This window comes from Vanessa cardui, chromosome 10, assembly GCF_905220365.1.
Source record: "Vanessa cardui chromosome 10, ilVanCard2.1, whole genome shotgun sequence".
NCBI classification, from domain to species: Eukaryota; Metazoa; Arthropoda; class Insecta; order Lepidoptera; family Nymphalidae; genus Vanessa; species Vanessa cardui.
The window spans coordinates 5,709,116-5,731,456 of NC_061132.1; the positions used below are offsets into that span (position 1 = coordinate 5,709,116).

General features: G+C 34.0%; 1 protein-coding gene across 2 annotated transcripts in view; it reads left to right on the plus strand.

The window, feature by feature from the left end:
• LOC124532994 (rabphilin-3A) overlaps positions 1–22,341 on the plus strand; it is a 74,781-nt gene that overhangs the window by 18,593 nt on the left and 33,847 nt on the right. For both annotated transcript variants that reach the window (XM_047108141.1, XM_047108140.1), the window contains exons 2-4: positions 2,121–2,266; positions 9,077–9,221; positions 10,529–10,697. In XM_047108141.1, the coding sequence (XP_046964097.1) occupies positions 2,121–2,266; positions 9,077–9,221; positions 10,529–10,697 (460 nt within the window). The remainder of the gene's footprint in view (positions 1–2,120; positions 2,267–9,076; positions 9,222–10,528; positions 10,698–22,341) is intronic.

Consider the following 22,341-nt stretch of genomic DNA (forward strand, 5'->3'; position numbering starts at 1 on the left):
TCCTCACGATGTTTTCCTTAACCGCCGAGCAAGAGGTGATTTTTAAACAGAAATTAAGCACATTTATAAAGTTATGCTTGTCTGGGTTTGAACCCGCAATCATCGGTTAAGATGCCATCTCAGCTCTACCTTATACATGTATTTACTCATCTACCATTTGCCAGTGAAGTAAAAATGTGCGCAAAATAATACGTGTTTAATATTGGAGTACGAAATAAATTTACAGATTTTAAATCGAAGCAGTCGGCTTGCGACGATATTTTTCGTTCTGAACGCACCTGAACCAGCTTTAAAACAACGTAATACTAGATACATATCTATACGTAGCCTTTAATCGATAACATTATTATTTAACTTGGTGTACACGCGACCTCATACACGTTTGATTTTTAGAAAATGTTATTGTTTTAGCGTAAGTTACTCCTTATTACATCTTATTTCTGCCCGTGAAAGTCCCCTCAAAATCGGTCCAGCCGTTCCACAGTATTGCCGTAAAAACAGAAGGACACAAGGACAAAAATTAAAAAACAAATTGTATTTGTAGGGTATACATATGTACATATGCGTTTAATAAGAATCGATTATTTTAATTTTTTTAATAACAGACACTCCAATTTTATGATCTGTATAAATTATATATAGAATGTTGTTGTAGATATAACTGTTTTGAGTCTGTATGTCCAACAAGTAACTATACTCTAACAATAAGAGCTACTAGCAATAGGTCTGTGTGAGTTTAAATAATAAGTATATGTAGTAAAAGGCATAAAGGTAACATTGGTAACATTGGCAACGCAATAACGTTGTTAGAAATACGAGAAGTATTTCCTACAGAATCTTTATCTATTTTAAAACCTAACGATCAGGTGTTCCACATTTAAATTAAAAAAAAAGAAATCGATTCCTCATATCGATTATTCGAAACTTTTCAACTTTGAAGACAAATTAATTGTTAATATGAAATAGTCATTGTTCCTCGTGCTTATTGATTGTGACAAGATAAAGCCCCGCTCTCCGAGGGGTAGATATCCAACACCAATAATGTAAGCGTAATCGATGTAATCTCTGATTACCTGAAACCTGTTTATCTAAATTCAACACATGCTGAACTGATAAAAGTTTATAATTTCATTTTTTGCAAAGTAATGCGAACTAAAAACTCTGTATTGTGTTTAGTTTGTTAATGAAATTCGTATGTAATTAATTCTAAAATCAATACAATGTGTAGTACGACACAACTTAGTTGTAGCATCGGCAAATTGTAAAACCGATCACATCCGAAGTAAGTACGCTATCCCTAATTATCAGTATATATTTCTTATGTGAATATGATCTTTACACAAACGTAATGACTTGCAATATCATATGAGCTAATATATTCGTCAATTTGACGCGTCGATTTACATGCACTTGCATTCTCAGGTTAAACTGACGCTGGAATCTATAGCGACGAATAGCGTCGAATGGCGCTATAGAGAGCTATTTCTATTGGTTGTATAAATTGGCAGTAATGGTTTTATTGAATCTGCCGATACTACATCTGAGTTGTGTCGTACTGTACTTCAAAATATTGACGTTTAATACTCTCAGGGAAATACTTCAATGTTGTTCATAAGTCACAATAACTTCATCGTTCATTAAGATGTAACCATATTCATCGAAAGCTTAAATTGGTTTTGGTAAAATAATCGTTAGTGTTGCCATCATTAAAAAAACGAGACAGTTTTTGAATTTACCATTAAAACAAATCAGTTATATTATTTATAAATATGAAATAATGAGGTTGGTCTAAAACAAATATAGTATTGACTTTTTATTCCGTTCCAAGAAATAGCAAAGAATAAAAATATACTTTACATTTTCGTCTCGCAAGGAAATATACATGAAAATACTTTTACTCCTTTTGTAGATGCTCATCTATTCCGATGTATTCGATATTTAAAAATAGTTTCGAAATATCTAATAGGTAGGTAAGTTAGATTAGCGCTGAAGGTATTAACGAACAATAAAAGAAAATACGTTTCTAACTACACGCTGAGTTCCATTTCCCGTATGACCATGTAGCTTAGATTCGACCTTGCTAATGTGATAGTTTAATCCAAGGCTACATAAATACGCAGGCTCCGTACGGGATGGAGCGCTGCCCGGAGCGAGCCCCCGCTGTCGAAAAGCGAACGGGAGGCGATAGCAGCTGTTGTCAAGCGAGCTGAAAAAGTGGATGAAGTCGAAGCTCGACGCGTCGGCCGACTGGTTGCCAGACTTGAAGGTAAGCTCCAGTAACTTATGTACTCCTAGTACTACCTCTAATTATATCATACATAAATATAGTCCTAGTTCAGATATTTAGTAAAGAGTAAAAGCCTCCAAAGGTCCCACTGCTGGGCGGAGACTTCCTCTTATTTGATAAGGTTTTAATTTCACCACACTGTTCCACATGAGGCGGAATGTTGTTTTTCTTCAACGCTGAACACGAAAATAATTCTTAACACATATTAAGCACATAGAAATTGTGTAGTTTGTCTGAGTTGGGTTCAAACTCAGACAAAAACCTCAGAATTTCTATTTGTCATCGGTTAAGATGCCGGCATTCTAACCGCTGGACCATCTCGGTTCTCATATAATAAATCATGAATGCGTTCTTTAAAAAAAAAAAACTTACATTAAATAAGAGCAGAAATGGTCCAGGGGTTAGAATGCGTGCATCTTAACCGATGATTTCTGGATCAAACCCAGATGGCATGTGTCTAATTTCATCGAAATTCAGCCACGTGTGCATTCCAACAACCCGCATTGGAACAGCGTCGTGGAAGATGTTCCAAACCCTCTCCTTAATGGGAAAGGAGGCCTTAGCCCAGCCGTGGGAAATTAACCAGACTGTTACTTTATTACTTTAAGAATCGGAATTAATTAGTATCGATGAATTTTAACTATGTCATGTTTTTGTAATTTATTTTTTCCTTGAAATGTAACCACTAAATTTGCATATAAAATATCTACTATAAATATTTTAAATAACGCGAAGCCACCACTCAGTAAGGCAAATATATTTTTTCACTAGTGTATAAAATATATATCTTGAGACATAAAGTGTAATATAAAACATGGAGGAGCGATATTTATCTAAAATCTGTTGAGTTATTCTTGAACGAACCCAGCACTCACTGTAGAACGGGATTTGTAATAAAAAACACAATATATTTTATTCAGCTAAGCTTATACGGGCACATTGAATTGAATTTGAAAAATACAATGGATTTTAAAACTACCAACGGTTCTAAATATTCCACCGGGGCGGGCAGGAGAGAAAGTCAAATACTCTTCTGTATCAAACGCTATAAAACTGTTGTTGAAGTACATACATACAAAGATTTTTATTGACATTCACACAATCAAAATATACTTTTTTCGAGTGGGCTTTAACAAGGACTGTAATAGTTATTTTACAGAACTTTATTTAAGTAATGGTACCACCGGTTCGGATTGTAGGTTCTACCGAGAAAAACAAAAGAGAAAGTTGCTCTTTTCCAATATTTGAGATTCATTATGTTAGTATGAAGTAATCGAAAACAATAATATACAAACACATAAATATATTTTTTAATTTATTAAGACGAAGACTTTTGTTATGGTATAGGTTGGCGGACGAGCGTGTGGGCCACCTGATGGTAAGTGGTCACCATCACCCATGGACAATGACGCTGTAAGAAATATTAACTATTCATTACATCATCAATGCGCCACCAACCTTGGGAACTAAGATGTTATGTCCCTTGTGCCTGTAGTTAGTTACACTGGCTCACTCACCCTTCAAACCGGAACACAACAATACTGAGTACTGTTATTTGACAGTAGAATAACTGATGAGCGGGTGGTACCTGCCCAGACGGGCTTGCACAAAGTCCTACCACCAAGTATAAGATGAGATGAGGAGTGTAGGGCGAGATGGCCCAGTGGTTAGAACGCGGGCATCTTAACCGATGATTGCGAGTTCAAACCCAGGCAAGCACCACTGAATTTTCATGTGCTTATTTTGTGTTTATTAATTCATCTCGTGCTCGGCAGTGAAGGAAAACATCATGATGAAACCTGCATGTGTCAAATTTCATAGAAATTCTGCCACATGTGTATTCCACCAGCCCGCATTGGAACAGTGTGGTGGAATACGTTCCAAACCTTCTCCTCCAAGGGAGAGGAGTCCTTTAGCCCAGCAGTGGGAAAATTTACATGCTGTTGTTAAGAAGAAATGTAAATTCTACCATTATAAAAACATTTTAATTCGAGATTTAATAAGACCTAAACTTAATTAATAAATGTCATAAGCTTATTTTTATTCATAGCGTGAACAGATATTTTTTAATTCACCCTTAATATTTTTCTTATTTCAACTGACAACTCGGGAAATCGAGGGCATCTGAAACGTGTAAACAAAGCCGTTTGAAAACCTTCAATTTATATTGAAATTCGGTCTAGCGTTAAGAACTTATTTTGAATAATGAATACTATAATTCTAATGAATTTCGTGCTGTTTGTTATTTAATAAAAGGTATTATGTGAAATACCTACATAGCCGATTTGACACATTGGCTAGAACCTGTGCATATTAACCGATAAGCACCACTTGATATAAAACATCTGCCTCATCTGCGTACATATAATTTCTGGATCCGTAGAGGAAGAAGAGGAAGAATATATGTATGGAGAGGAAGTCTTAGCAATGCAACAAACTGTTACTTTACAATACTTTTACTTTACCTATACATCTTACATTTACTTAGGGATTTTTACTAACCAGTCAGATATTCTAAAGCCAAATAGCAGTACCAGCTGATGACAGTTGAGTGAGCCACAAGATCAACAGTTGCAACAGATGCACCACAGTTGACAGGCACAAAGTGACATAACATCTTAGCTCCCAAGGTCGATGGTGCGTTATCGATCTATGAAATAGTTAATATTTCAGTACCATTTCTATGGGTGGTGGCAATTACTTACCATCGGGTGGAGTACTAACTCGTCTGTCTACAAAATATATAAAAATTAATAGGTACGCGCCGGTTTTAGAGAAAGTAAAATAAAGCCGCTTAAGGATTATTTTTTTCATCGCATCGCATCCTCCAATATCATCAGCTTATTTTTTCGCTCCAACAAGCCGTATAAATGAGTTCACTTATGGTAAAACTTTATGCAAACTCGCCTGGGTAGCAGCCATTCATTAGAACCTGTGTAAATACAAATACAAGGTAAAAACTATCATCCCTTCCATGGACGACATTTACATGTGTCTTACAGAACCAACACCCATGGGAAATAATAACTTTTAATGCTCAAGTGGCTCATTTTCTTATGATATCACAAAATTAAAATAAAAAAATATAACATATTGATCTCTCAACAAAGACAGATTCCGAGTAAATGAAGAAGTAACGTTTAATGCAAAGTTTTCGGCAAAAATTTGTAATTCAAAAAAATCTGATTGTTATGTTATAATTATGACATTAATATGCAACAACAACAGCTTGTAAATTTCCTACTGCTGGGTTATTAAGGCATCCCTTTTGAGGAGAAGGTTCCAACGCTTGGTGGAATACACATGTTGCAGAAGTTCAAAATATAAAATATTTTTTTTCATTTTCCTTTGATCATTTAATTAAATCTAATAACGTTAAAATTCAGTAAACACATTTCGTTATATGGACAAAGTTGAAAATGTATTTAGTGTTTGTTGTTACTGAATCACTTAAACTTCAAACAGGAACACAAACAGTTGTGTTTACTTAGTATATACTAAGTATTGCTGTTTGACGATAGAATTTCTGAAGAGTGATTGTTGTCAAGTGTAAAGTGATATAGATTCTAGAACAAGAAACTCTGTAGTTTCTTATGCTTTTTCAGTAGAACTGATGGTAGTTTTATTTTAATACTATTATGTAAAATAACGATTCAAAAGTATTTTGTAAGAGCGTTGAATTTGAATAAGGTTAGTTTTATTATTTTTAATTCAATTAAAAAATATATATTTGAATATCGAACACAATAGCGGTGATTAAAAATTAAAAATAATAAGGTTCTATGTTATCTAAAATAACCTCAATAAAATAGTATGATCATCATAAAAAATATTGCATATAGAAACAAATTATCGCATATTTACTTGCCAATACGTCAATTCTGCGTGATCGATAGCTACTATCTCGTTGCTTAGTCCATCAGCGATGAGATCGAACTTTTGTTTTGCAAAAGCGTGATTAGCGAATGGACCATATAGTGTGTGTTTTAAATCAAAATCTGCAGTAATATCGTAGTTATATTGTGTTTTGAAACTCAAAATATTCTTATAGAAGCTTTGCTTATTTATTGGTCGTAAAAATTTTACCTCTGGTTGGGAAAGAAACACGTCAAATTTGGGATGAACCAGCAGAGAAGTCAGCGGTATATTTCTCTTTCTTCTCATACTATTTTTGTTTACAATACAATCATATTTCTTTTTGGGATCTGGAGATGATACTTTCATCCCCAACGTTAATTACACCTAAGACTTTATTAGATTTTTTATAATAAACTTTAACAGGCATACGATGAGAATGTTTTTTTTTTCTTATTCGTGGTTGAACATTTATGACCTTTTTCTAAAGGCATTTATACACAAGGTAATAAAAGAGTAAAATAATGAATGCAAACAATAATCTGAATACACCAAGTTACTAAAAGAATTTCTACAACAAATAAAATTTACAATTTATAGGGTTTTATGAAGAACATTCAAGAATATATAATAAAATCTATAAAAATGTAAATTATAGAATACCCAATACTGATCAAAAGAATTTCATAATTAAGGAGAGTGAAGATAAATAACGAAGAATATTGTATAGGTATATTTATTAAATATTTTCATTCCAATGCTCTAGGCAAGGGAAGCTACAATTTTGCAAAATATAATTAATTATAAAATAACTAGCCACAAGGTCCGGCTTCACGCGGGTAAAATAAGGGATTTTCATTATATAGATGGCAAATGAACAGGACACTCCTAAAACTAATGGAAAACGACTTAAACAGTCCATAGACATCTAAAACGTGACGTACCGTCTTGCCTTGCTGAGCACACGGAGCTTTTTTATGCCAATTTCGCTTTACCCGATTTTCGCCGACGTGGTCCCGAGAAAAATTAGAAAAGTTAGTGTATAAGGTGTATACGGTACTGTAGTCTTCTTAGCAGTCAATATTATTCTTTTCATTTAATCATTGTTAGGCAGAGGAAATAGAGTAGGCGATAGTAAGCAGCTTTTTGTGCTCCGATCTGCCAAATAGCTGATAATCAGTTTGCATTATTTTACAGAAACCCATTTAAACGAAACGCTTTGTGCCTTACGCTATTAAGAGAATTCGCTATGACCAAACTAGTTTCTAATGAGATGAAGTTCCAAAAGGAAAGGTGTACAATCCTCCAGATACAATGAAAAGACCCTTTATATCAAATTATATGCTAAAGTGAAGTCAAGAACAGATCTACTCGCATGATCGGTAGTATGTAATACAAGCCATTCGGCACGATGGTCATAGACGGAGAGGATATGAGGGTCTTGGTAAGAAAGAACAAGACCGCCTTCGCAATGTCAAAGTGAAAGTGAACGGCGTCCAACTTCAGCCTCTAACAATTCAGAAATCCACTTTTTGGGTTTGCTTCATGATCAGTGCACCGCTTGCCCTAAACATTGACGCACCAAAAATTTCGCTTAAAACGTATAACCCTAAGTCTATTACTTAGACACTACAGTCGATTTTACTTGGTAGTAGGGCTTTGTGCAAGCAGGTCTGGGTAGGTACCACCCACTCATCAGTTATTCTACCGCCAAATAACAGTACTCAGTATTGTTGTGTTCCGGTTTGAAGGGTGAGTGAGCCAGTGTAACTACAGGCACAAGGGACGTAACATTTTAGTTCCCAAGGTTGGTGGCACATTGACGATGTAAGGAATAGTTAATATTTCTTACAGCGTCATTGTCTATGGGCGATGGTGACCACTTAACATCAGGTGGCCCATATGCTTGTCCGCCAATCCATACCATAAAAAAGTCTGAACTCGAATAATCCGAACTCAATTAAACAAAAATTACTCCAAAAACTAGTTTAATCTTGATATTATTGCAATATAATTATACATTCTTTCGTTGTCATTAGTAGTTAGTAAGTGAAGAAAAGAAAACAAAAGAAGATCACAGAACATTCGATTTTACACATTACTTTTTCTTTTTTTAATATTGTATAAAGAGGTTTTATATATAGCAAAATAATGTTAATAAAAATTAAATTAATTTAGATGTATATATAATATAGATATTATTAAAATAAAAATCGTAGACGCGAACACCCTATATTAACTCCCAGTCGGCACAATATTCTGACATCTTCAACAATAATCGTAATTAATAACTAATTTTAACAAAACCTCAATCAATTACAAACTTAAACCCTCGTCAATATGTCTATTGAAAATCGTGTGAAAATTATTTCGGTAATTATTGAGTTTATCGGACCCAGATAGCAGTCGCTATTGATTTTGTAATATTAAGTGATTTGTAATAAAATAGTCGTAGGGCCGATGGCCGCTGGAGCAGACGAGTCCTAGAGTGGAGACCGCGTCTCGGAAAGCGTAATGTAGGACGACCTCCGACCCGCTGGTCCGACGACATTCGCAAGATCGCCGGTAGAAACTGGATGAGGGACGCAGAGGACCGAGCAAGTGGCGCGCTCTGGGGGAGGCCTATGTTCAACAGTTGACAGCAGTGGGCTGATGATGATGATGATGATTTTTTTTTTTATGGTATAGGTTGGCGGACGAGTATATGGGCAACCTGATGGTAAGTGGTCACCATCGCCCATAGACATTAACGCTGTAAGAATTATTAACTATTCCTTACATCGTCAATGTGCCACCAACCTTGGGAACTAAGATGTTATGTCCCTTGTGCCTGTAGTTACACTGGCTCACTCACCCTTCAGACCGGAACACAACAATACTGAGTACTGTTGTTTGGCGGTAGAATAACTAATAAAATAGGCTTTTTGTTTACAGGCATGCGTCGTTCCGCACAAGGTCCGGCTCCGCGAACTTGTCTCCTATGTGGCGAGACGTCACGATTACTTGCTCCACTACGCACGTGCGCTATTTGTAGAAATTCAGCTTGCCCCAAATGTGTCATTGACACGCCTCCACATAGGTAAGTATCCATTTATAATGTTAGTTTTCATATGAAAACTCTATGTCACTAATTTAATACCGTAATAAGTGAAATGGATAATAGAGCCAGGCAATTATTCTAAATTTAAATTCGATTTTTATTTTATGTATTAAATAATTTATGTTAAAATAAGATCAATTCAGATTCTATTCAAAATATTATATACGTTAAATTAAATACGAGAGAACATAATGTAAACATAAACGGGTATATTATTCACGTTTTACTTCATTTCACAAAAAGCGTATGAATATGGTCATGATTTATTTATTTTAAATTTACTTTTACAGAATATATTTACGTTCGCAAACGTTTATACTTAAATTTATTTTATAACTCTCTCTGATATTGTATATCACAATGTATCGAATAAATTTATTTTTAACATATTCAACGATTAAAAAATTTAGAAAAAAATAAAAGTAAACAGAAAAAATCATAAAGAGTGTATCAACAACAACAACAGCCTATAAATTTCCCACTGCTGGGCTAAGATGCACATTCAGTGGTGCTTGGCTGGGTTTGAACCCGCATCATTAGTTAGGATGCACGCGTTCTAACCACTGGGCCATCTCGGCTCGCAAAGAATGTAAAAAGAAAAGTAACTTGTTCTGACTCTGAGTCTGAAATATACTTTTATTTATCGAGACAGCTAAAAGTTTTAGTTTTAATTTTTGTAGTGGCGGATTTAATAGAATTCTGATTAGTCTTGAGCCTAGGGCTGTAGATCTAAGGGATAAAATATTTAGAGAAACTAATGTTTTCTTTCCTTGGTCCCACTTACTAAGATAGCAAAAACATAAATACTGTTTTATACAAACAAAAAGTTAACAAGTATAAGGCTATACTTAAACTTGTTGACTTAAGTGTTTAAATCCACCACTGGAACTTAACCAAGTTAGCGAAAAGCAAAAACATAAAATATGACAAAGTTAGGTTATATTTTCGATATTTCATTACATCTATTACAGTTATTAAATACGGGTTACCATGTTTTTTATTTTTTATTTCGGCATTATCTACAAATGTCTTGTTGACGAGACTCTGAATCGCATCTGCTTTCCGACGCCTGATGAACACCAATGCTTCCTCCAAACACATGGACTTTCATAGATAAGGTTGAAATATCGAGATCCATCAACTAAAAAATAAAAAAAAACATAGTAAATATCGCGTATTTAAATAACTGTAATAATAAATATAACCATGTTAATTTTAAATCTTCTTTATATTTAGCACGCACTCATTTGAAATATGTTTTGTATTCTCGATTTTTGTCAAAACAGATCGTCCATATATTCAAGAGAACAATACACGTGCATCCTCTGCGCTGAAACTCGTGAAATGTGGAAGAAATCTGGCGCATGGTTCTTCAAATCCCTGCCCAAGTACATAATGCCTGACAAGAAAATAACAGGACGATACAATGATACCGAATTGGCGAAAACACTGCAGGTGAGATAGACTTGATTTTCGATTTCAGATTATTTTTATCGATGCTACACTAAAAAAAACTAATCACTACATAGTATAAAACAAAGTCGCCTTCTCTGTCTCCATATCACGATGTATGCTTAAATCTTTAAAACTACGCAACGGATTGTGATGCGGTCTTTCTAGTTGTTAGAGTTATTCTAGAGAAAGGTATATTATACATGGACAATATATTAAAGAAACACTGATAATTTTAGAAGTTTCTAATGCATTTAGTATCTATTTTGCACTTGTGCGAAGCCGGGCGGTTCGCTAGTAGTATATATTTTGGGTCGCAACGCAAGGACCACGATGTAACGACGTATCAATAACTTGACTCTTTCAGAAGCACGTGTTCAGCATTTGACCTACTTTCATAAATATAAATATTCATATATTTGCGTACTACATCAATTAATGTAGCACAAAACGTGATGCATATCAGAGGAGGGGAATGTTTACAATTGTGTTCCAAATCTTGGTCCAAGAACGATAGACTTTAGACAATGATAAAAAATCCTTATAATTTGAATATGTACATAAATTGTACTAAATTTTCATTTGTTTTCGAGTGTTTCCCGGCATCTTGATCTACAAATTAAAATTATGAAAACAGTCGCTTTAGAAAAACATATAGGTATAAAGGTTACCTCAGGATATTTTTGATTGTCTTGCTTGGATTCGAAACCGAAGCCATAATCTTATAAAACGGATTATTTATGTGATGGAATTATAATTTCGATAGTTTCAATTTTTTTAAATCTCTGATATGTTTGCGCCCTTCGAGTTGACAGCATTGAATGACAGTCAATTATATTCGACATGCCAATAGCTTACACGCGTATTTGAGGTCACTATATAAACCCATTTTTTTTCGATGGAAAAAACGCAATACGCGCTAGCCCCACGTGACATAAAGTAGGGGGGGGGGTCCTCCCCGGTTTCCTAGACGCCGAGTGCGCTCAGATCCAGGTTACTTTTACCAGGTTTACCCACTAAAATACCAGCGATACCTTCTCCGTCTTTCGGCGAGCGGGCGGCGTTGATGAGCCTCGGGCCGAGATGCACAAAATACTGCCCAAAGCTCCATCGACCGTCCAGGATGAGGCCCAGATACTTCATCTGGGTCTGCACCTTGATCACAGTCCCCCGGACGGTGATACTGGCTCCTCGTGGGTGTCACTATATAAAATCTATTTCTACCACAAGAAAAGTAAAAACTACACACAACTTTGACCTGGAATTAACATAATATTATTGATCGAGATCTGTAATAAAATCTATGATATTCATAACGGATTCGCAAAATGGCGTTTTAAGCATCGACGAATCGTTATCGGAACTTTGGAACAAACAATAATGTGGATACAAGTAGTACAGTAGGATAGTGTTGTATTATAAATAAAGATATATTAATCAAGAATTGTTTGTAGTGTATAATTAAAGTTAAGGTTTGTTTATCTTTTCTCCTACATCGATTGGAATATCTATGGCCTTAGTGTGATATAAGGAATGGTTATTATTTCTGATATATATCACCAATGTAAGACCATGGTCAGATCTGCTGTCCTATATGGATCAGTGTGTTTGGCCACAAAAGGAATAATTGAAAGGCAACTGCATATAGTGTAGATAAGAATCTTGAGAAGAATATGTGGTGTTACGAGAATGGATAGAGAATGAGTACATAAGAGAAAGTTTGAAAGTGGCACCGATATCTGAAGGGTTATGTGAAAGGTGCCATTCATGATATGGGGACGTTATGCGTGAGGAAAAAAAAAAGGAGAATGTGAGGAAGGTCTTGAGCATGAACGTGGATGGATATAAAGAAAGGGGACGACCAATGAAACGATGGATGGATTGTGTGAAAAACGATATGGCTGGAAATAATGTTACTTGTGAGATGACTTCAGATAGGAAAGTATGGAAGAAGAAGACATGCTTCGCCAACCCCAAGTAAATTAGGATAAGGGCAGGAGGAAAGTGATGACATATCACCCATGCGTGCTAACCTCAGGAACTAAATATTACGTTCATTGTTCCTATAGTTCCACTGGCTCAATTACAGTTGAAACCGGAACACATCGTTACAAAGTGCTGCTATTAGCGGTAACATATATGAATGGATGAAAAAAATTTTGGCTTTTCAGCGCTACTATCTCTAGGACGTCTCGCAAGAATGTCTAGTGAAATGACAGACAATCTAATCGAAATCTTACAACTGATTAGCTCAGTAGCCTTTTAGTTTCAACCATTATTTCTTTCTCTGATTGATTACCTAACATTCCCAACTCTGAACTAAACAAACTCTTGTTGAATAACTTGGATTAACTTTTTGACACTCGTATTCTGCTTTGTTTGAACAAACTTAACTGACCTTATCGTCTCGTTACCACTACCAAGCTAAACAACAACAATCTCTTACATAATTTCCTCCTTGATTTAGTTTCACTATTGATTTGGAACATCCGTTTTGTTCTTATTTTTCTTGTTATACAAACACGTGTGTTCACTTTGATACTATTATAACTTTGTGTATTGTTTACGAATCAGATAATTTCATAATGTTTATTTAATTTATTATTGTTGTGGAATATTTGCATACTATATTATCTCTTTAACAGGAAGTGAAATGCCTTTCGGCATTATGTTTGTTTTCGCATAATTCATGCAAACAAATAAATATATGGCCAGGAAATAGTCAAATATCTCGGCATTAGTTATCTACTGATAAAATATATGGTATAATATGTGGTATTTGTTATTTCAATGGTCACACTTTTTATTGAAACTTATTCTATATTCAAATAATCTAGTCATTGTTTACCATTTTTTTTTTCTTAAAATATGGCAAAACAACTACAGCCATCCCTTCCATTTGTCTTTTAAATGAGACTGAATATAATACAAATAGTAACAAAACTTTCGGCGGTGCTTTTCAGCTGAGATCTTATCTCATTTCAGCTCATAGATATTTGTTTAAACTTATTAATTTCTTCTCAAATAATTATAAGTTTTACAAAGGAAACAATTCAACTACCTGTTCATAGTTCTCGTCAGCTGCCCTGAGCGTTAACGTGATCAATGGCGTAAAAAGCCTTTTTAGGTCGTAATGCAAAAAAATTGAAGTGACTTTGCCGGTAAGATCAAAGATACTACTACCACATTCACCTAAAAATGTTATAGTTGAAACAGTTGTGCGAAAACATTTTTGAATTTTTTTTAAAACGTCCGTGAGAGTCCTTATCGAAGAAAAGCTTAAAAAAAAGGAATCGTTTGTAGCCCGCTGACGTCACATCCGCCCACGTTGGTTGCATTGTCAGTTACATCACTAAACGTGAAGTTGAATGATAACAAAAATAAGTATTATTATCACAAAAAAAAAATCAATTTTTTCCAGAAATAAACGCTAAAAAAACTAACTATTTTTTTATTAAAACTATATATCTTTATAAAAACCCATGAAGGCTTATAGGGTTTTACTGGAAAATCATTGAGCCTATTGGATCTTATATATTAGTAGATAATACAAAATAAAAGATTGTATAGTACCTATAATTTTTCTCTTAGCAGCGGGAAAAGCGAATATAATACAACACAAATTAAAAAAAAATTACTTCGAAATACTTGGGTTTGTCAGACATTCATGGTTACGATTCCCCAACGAGCGTCGATAACAAAGTTATGCTAATATCTGCGTGCATGGTGCGTCCATATGGAGAGTTAGAAAATAAAAAAAAATCGAGCGCGTTATTAAAATTCATGTAAAGTGAATCCTAACAATGCTGCAATTCAAAAGACAGGCGTCAACGTCACGTTACATTGTACTATTCAACGAATCTAACCTATTTGAGTAGGTATATCTGATAATCATTTTTTTTTTACTATTCTGATGAGATGTTCCAGCCAGTACTCATTTATAGTAAAGGTACTCTAAAGGATGATAGAGATAACAACAACAGCCTGTAAATTCCCACTGCTGGGCTAATGGCCTCCTCTCCTTAAGGAGAGGGTTTAGAACATATTCCACCACGCTGTTCCAGTGCGTGTTGGTGGAATACACATGTACCAGAATTTCTATGAAATTTTTCACATGCAGGTTTCCTCACGATGTTTTCCTTCACCGCCGAGTACGGGACGAATTATAAAGACAAATTAAGCACATGAATCAGCGGTGCTTGCTTGGGTTTGAACCCGCAATCTTCGGTTAAGATGCACGCGTTCTAACCACTGGGCCATCTCGACTCTTTGATGGAGATAATCGCCATCATATTAATATACCGTACTCGCACCGTATACCGTACTTAATCCCAAGATCCCCTCCTGTAAATAATGTAATTTACATAGATTTGCCTGTTCGATATTCATTTAAAAATAAACTTACAGAAAAAAAATGAGCGACTGAGTACGCGCGATTACTCGTGATGGGATCTTCATTCCAAACCAGTGGTGGCATTATATATAATTTAATCCAGTAAAATGACGATTCAAAAGGCCTTGTAAGAACTTGCCTCCAGGAAATTGTATTTCAAATGAAGATTTGTTTTTATTTCAATAATAAAAACATATTTTTACTTCAGTAAATAATTTAATTATTAAAATTGAATTTATTCTTTGTGTCAAAAAATAATGTGCATACAACAACAACAACAACAACAGCCTGTAAATTCCCACTGCTGGGCTAAAGGCCTCCTCTCCCTTTGAGGAGAAGGTTTTTGGGACATATTCCACCACGCTGTTCCAATGCGGGTTGGTGGAATGCACATGTGGCAAAATTTCTATGAAATTTGTCACATGCAGGTCTCCTCACGATGTTTTCCTTCACCGCTGAGCACGAGATGAATTATAAAGACAAATTAAGCACACGAAACAGCGGTGCTTGCCTGGGTTTGAACCCGCAATCATCAGTTAAGATGCACGCGTTCTAACCACTGGGCATGGTTATTATGCATAACTAAAGAGTTAATTGTACTTTGTTTAAGTGGAAAAAATATTACATAATATTTTTTCTATTTTTAACATTTTTTTCTTCTTGGGTATTATGGAAACATTATGTTTCAAAGAGCAGGCATGCCTTTTATATTAAATTCTCTTTTGACGAGCGTTGTATCCTTTATAATTTACAGTACGCATAATAAGACGTTAAGTAAATAAATAAGCACTGGTGTCGAGGGAATCCCGTTTGGAACGAGGTTGCTTTCGATATATATTATGTATTAAATAACAGATAATACCAAACCTATAAACAACATTTGAGAATAAAAAAATGAAAATGATGAAATTGTTAATAAAAACTGAATGTGAAGTATAACAATAACACAAAGTTTTAAATAAACTTTACTTTTATGTTATAAAGAAGAAAAATTTATATTTTTGTATCTGTGTGAATATAATGAATAAATTAAAAAACTACTGTGCCGATTTCAATAATTCTTTCACCATTGGAAAGTAACATTTATTCTGAGTAACATAGGCTATATTTATTGCTAGAAAAGATTAAGTATCCTTACTGAAACTTAAGTAATATAACCCAAGTTGTAAAAAAATGTCCTAAAACGTATTCCGTTACAAGCGCTATGGAACTATTGATGATAGAACAAAAACAAAGAAGAACAAATAAACCATATTATTTTTAAGGTTGTTTAGATTCATATAGAGTTTTTGAATCGCTCGAAATGGCTGACATTTAAGAGATATTACTAATTAAATCTCTTTCTCTGAAGATTTAATATTTTTTTCGGATTGCAAGTATAAATATATAAAATGAAAAAACTATAAAAATGAAACACAAAAAAAATTAAGTTAAAATATAAAAATAAATCTTTTATCCACCCGTGCGAAGCCGGAACGGGCTGCTAGTATTGCATAAAATCGTATACAATAGAAAGGGAAAGGAAAAAGAGCGAAAAGTCGCCTGGAGGGACGCTTTTTCCTTACGCGACGGTTTCTCCCCGTTCACCGTAAGCCGTGTCAAAGAACCTAATTACAAAGATATCTCATAAAAAGAAATACATTACAATAATTATTCCGGTGAACACGTTATTATCGCAATTTTTTATATGTCTTAAAGCACCGTACATAACATATTCAGAACGTAAACAATACGTGTCCGCTAAAAAGGCATTCGAAGTTCAACAACAGCCTGTAAATTCCCACTGCTGGGCTAAAGGCCTCCTCTCCCTTTGAGGAGAAGGTTTGGAACATATTCCACCACGCTGTTCCAATACGGGTTGGTGGAATACACATGTGGCAGAATCTCTATGAAATTTGTCACATGCAAGTTTCCTCACGATGTTTTCCTTCACCGCTGAGCACGAGATGAATTATAAAGACAAATTAAGCACATGAATCAGCGGTGCTTGCCTAGGTTTGAACCCGCAATCATCGGTTAAGATGCACGCGTTCTAACCACTGAGCCATCTCGACTCTTTCGCAAAGTTCGCAAAAAAAATGTTTTTGTTCAAGAGTTCCTGTAAAATGTAGGTACTCGATAAAATTAAATTATATTATTCTCTCAGCGAAGTTACTGCTTCAGTTAGTACCTTTATAATAAATGTCAACATTTGTAAGTAAAGATAATACTACCCAAGACAAGACACTCACATCATCGTTGAAATTCGAGTAAATTAAATTAAATATCTTCTCGTGTATTTTGATCGTAAGTAAATATTTGATACTTGTTAAGATTATATAACGATGAAAGCTTAGAGGTGACTAAGTTTGTTCTACGTAAACTGAGAACATATTAATATTATAAATAGCTGTTGTAACACACTTCATAAACCATTAGTGAAATGACAGATTCGATTTATAGTTGAATAAGATTTTGAGGATTTAAAAAAACGCAGTGCTTTGTAAACGTCACAACCATAAAATTAGAACTTATTAAAAAAATACATTAAAAATAAACGAACGAATCTGAGCGATGATCGTTCATTGATAAATATTTAATCTAACGACTCTGTAACAATATCTGTCCATAAAATTGTCAAGTAAAATAACGCATGAACATATAAGGCTGTAACTCCTTTCCTTTTAAAGGAAAAGATTTGGAAATTAACCATCATTCTGCTTTAATACCGGTTTTTGGATAAACACTCACCAATATCAATTACACGAAATTTACAAAAAAGAAACAACGACAGCAGCCTTTAAATTTCCCACTGCTAAATAAGGCCTCCTCTCCCTTTAAGGAGAAAGTTTGGAACATATTCCACCACGCTGATGCTGTTTCCAATGCGAGTTGGTGGAATACACATGTGGCAGAATTTCTATTAAATAAGACACATGCAGGTTTCTCCACGATGTTTTCGTTCACCGCCGAGCACCAATTGGAATCACAAATTAATCACATGAATATTCAGTGGTTTGTGCCTGGGTTTCAACCCGCAATCATCGGTTAAGATGCACATAATATCTCGGCTGTAAAAAAAAAAACAACCAATAAAATTCTATCATGCTTGTTGAGGTTTGATCTCGAGAACTTCGATGAATTATATTAACGATCCACATGTTCCAACCATTGGCCATTTTAACTCAATGCTAAGATGTCCAATTGCAGTTGACAATATTAAATTACACACACACATCAGAAACAGCGTAACACCGTAAGTCAGTTACATTTCACGAGTGGGATTAGAAGTGAGTCACAGAATAGTGACACTGTAACATTGTATAAATTCAATTTTACGGTACAGTGTAAATTTGATTTAAAAGGAATATTAGCGAGACGGACAGACCCTCGTATTATTTATTTAATATATATAGCACCAATAATTAGAACTAAATTTTACATATGGATTAAATAAAAGTTGCACGCGTGCAACGGGCCTTATCGCTAAAACAGCTATCTTTTTAAGCAACTTTTGACTGGTAACTGATTGGAAATGAAGTATGGGGAGAATACGCTATTTGACAATGCGAAAAATAAATTGTGAATTATTGTAATCAGTGTATATATTATGAGTTTAAAAATGGTTATTTACTACGAAAGTTGAAAATAATACTTAATTTATTCAAAAATTCATAAAAAAAAATGCATTTTTTCAAACGTTTGTCACGTGACACAAAACGCTCCTGATTGGCTGGGCTTATGATGAAGTCACTTTCTTGTAAACTTTGCTTTTCTACTATATGTACAACAGATGAAAATACATGAAAGTTTCGTCACCGACCCCATTGCAGAGCCATATTGTACAAGTAGCGTTTTTGCGCGCTATTTAAATATGGAATTTTTAATATGATATTTTTCGGCAAATATGTACTAGAAATAAAAAACGCAACTTTTACTAGGTTCCTTAACTTCTACTAAATAATATTTTAAAAACCAGTCAAATAGCCTATTACAGTATTTTGAATTGCGAATTAATAATATGCTGAACATAGTACATCATAACATAGAACTAAGTTATTATTTTTTTGCATTAAACAAAAGTTGCATGCGTGCAACGGGCCTTATCGCTAAAACAGTCAACTTTTGGCTAGGGCCTGATTGGAAATTAAATATGGGAAGAAATACAGTTATTTTGAATTGCGAATGAATAATATGCTGCATATAAAATATAATATTGATGCACACAACTTTTCCACTAATTAACAATATTATCTCACAGCATATGATCGTGGATTGAGGACTAGTTAGTTACAAATATTGTTGTGCATTTTTTAAATATATTGTTACTATTATATAATAATAATGCTATATATTCAGTGACGTTTAACAAATACCAATTGACTTTATTTCATAATACCATACCATATACCATTATTGATGCTTTAACGTATAATAATTTATTTTCTGTCATTTCGTTTTATAGTATCTTGAAATATTTTAAGTTGAAAATATAGACTATAATATAATAATATGGTTATGCGATTCGTGATTTATTTTTAGTTAGCTTTGACTATTGCTGTTGTGAATATCATTTTGTACAGGAAACCATTTGCTTTTCGTATTCGTCCATGTTTTCCCTTTATAAGGTACGAAAGCGGTTTTAATTTATATATTTTTTTTAGATTATGAATTTGTAGAATGACCTAGTAACCCAGTATGCAGGTTTTATTTACCATTTTAATTTATGTTTCTTTATGTAATTATACATTCCTGAGCCTATTTTGTCATTTTTTTTTTCATAAAACATCATCACTACATTGTATAAAACAAAGTCGCTTTCTCTGTCCCTATATTTGTATACATGCCTAAATCTTTAAAACTACGCTACGGATTTTAATGCGGTTTTTTTAACAGATAGAGTGTTTCAAGAGAAAGATTTATACAATACAGTAAAAAACACTCATAATTTTAGAAGATTTAAAGTGATATCTTGAATTTTTTTGCGCTTAAGCTTTAAATTTCACCCGTACGAAGCCGGGTCGGTTCGCTAGTTAATCAAAAATTACGTAGGACTGCCGTAATTAGATGACCTCCATGGTCGAGTGGTGTGTACACCGGTTTTCATGGGTACGCCACTCTGAGGTCCTGGGTTCGATTCCCGGCCGAATCGATGTAAATTACCATTAGTTTTCTATGTTGTCTTGGGTCTGGGCGTTTGTGGTAAGGTCGTTACTTCTGATTTCCATAACACAAGTGCTTCAGCTACTTACATTGGGATCAGAGTAATGTATGTGATGTTGTCTCATATTTATTTATAAGTAGGTAATTAGATATAACAATTAATTATTTCATATAATCATGTAATATCTGTTCGATGTCAGAACAAAGAGTAAATATCTGTAGTCTGAAGTACATTTAAATACGATCGAATGATATACCACAATCGGCGAATCACTGGGTGGTACTCACTTTGTGGTAATTATTGGCAGCGCTAGGATTTCGGAAGGTCTTTAGAATTAGTGTTAGCTTCAAGGAACGGCCGTGATTGTTGCATGGTGTGATTATATCTTAACACATATGTATGGATTTGCCAAACATTTAGTTTATAAATTAAATTCACGTGAACAATAATTTCATTAACCACAATTATATTTACGAATAATTATTCAACACAATTTGATACTATATAGTTTGATATATGATGGAATACTTAATATAGTTGACACGTGTACAAGTTATTATACAAATTACATAATACATTTAGGAACTTGTACGAGGAACAAATCGATATATTCTGAAAAGCCGGTACTGATTATATTTACGCAGAATTTGTACGATTATACGATACAAAATTGTATTCGTATATTTTTCAAAAAAATGTTATAATTAAATAATAATAATAATAATAAATAATCTTTATTCACATAAAAAGTTACAAAGAATAATAAAGTCCCTGATTTCTGAGCTAAGCTCAAAGACCTGTATTACAGAAATCAGTGTCCTCTCTCATATTGTAGTGTCATATCGTTCTATGTAAATAAAAATAAATGATAAATAATTATTTCTTACTGTATACTAGAATAGAGTGTGTGTGTGTGTGTGTGTGTGTGTGTGTGCGTGTGTGTAATTTAAAAATATTTAAGTATCAAAATTGTATTTTTAAATGAACACGATTAAAAATTCCAAATTCAAATGTAGTCGCCCGCGGCCTCGCTGGCGTTTTAGGGTATTGGTTGTCATGTGTCAGGCAAAAAAGTAGCCTATGTCCTTTCTTGGAGTTTAAGATTGCTTCATACCAAATTTCATTAAATTCGGTTCAGAGGTTTCTTCGTGAAAGCGCGAGAGAGACAGACAAAAAGAGTTACTTTCACATTTATAATATCAATATACTAGCTATACCCGCCCGCTTCGCTGGGCATTAGTCGTAGAAAAATATTTTTTTAATTTTTCATTTTGTAATTAATTACTGATCATCAACTATGTACAAATAATAAAGGAACAAATAAAGGAACATTCGAGATCTAATCAAATTTTGAAAAAAAAAAAATTGAATATTCGTCATCTATTTCATCTTCTTCAATGATGTTCTCGATAGGCTGCAGATTGGTCATAATACCCATAAACTTATACCATGTTATGTAGGTATGATGAAGTTTTTAATTAAATTTCTATAGTCTGTAAAAGTTTGCATCAAACCAACACGTCCACTTATATCCGGTTCTATCGAATATCGATGTTATTACATCTGCAACCTTGTCAATACTTGCGAACGTAAGTCAAAGCATCCTGAGCATATTCGTGCATATGTCTTGGACTTCCACTGTACGAAGATCTTTGCCCAATATCAGCAGCTACTTTATCATTCGATATTGTATCTCGTAAATAAATGTACTCTTTGGCTCAAAGTTTTGATTGGTTGTATCGAATGTAGTTTAATCGTTCGATCTCGACTATAGCGTACATATATGAATATACCACAATGAATTGTTAAAATAGTTGACGATACTTCAGAATATGGTTAGATTGATTATCTCTCACCATTATATCATCTATCATCATCATTACACGATACGCAAAAAAATCCATACAACTAACTCTTCGATGTCACAGAGCCTGTCGTGAGAATATTTTGATACAGTCCAGGATTATATCCGTCTTCTGCTAGCATAAACATAATTGGATAATCGTAAAAATTGTCATACGATTGGTGTGTTTCAGTGACACCTTTCTTGTTTTTGTGTCGCTTAATGATAACAATACCTCGTTTTGTAATTTCTGTACCGACAACTACAG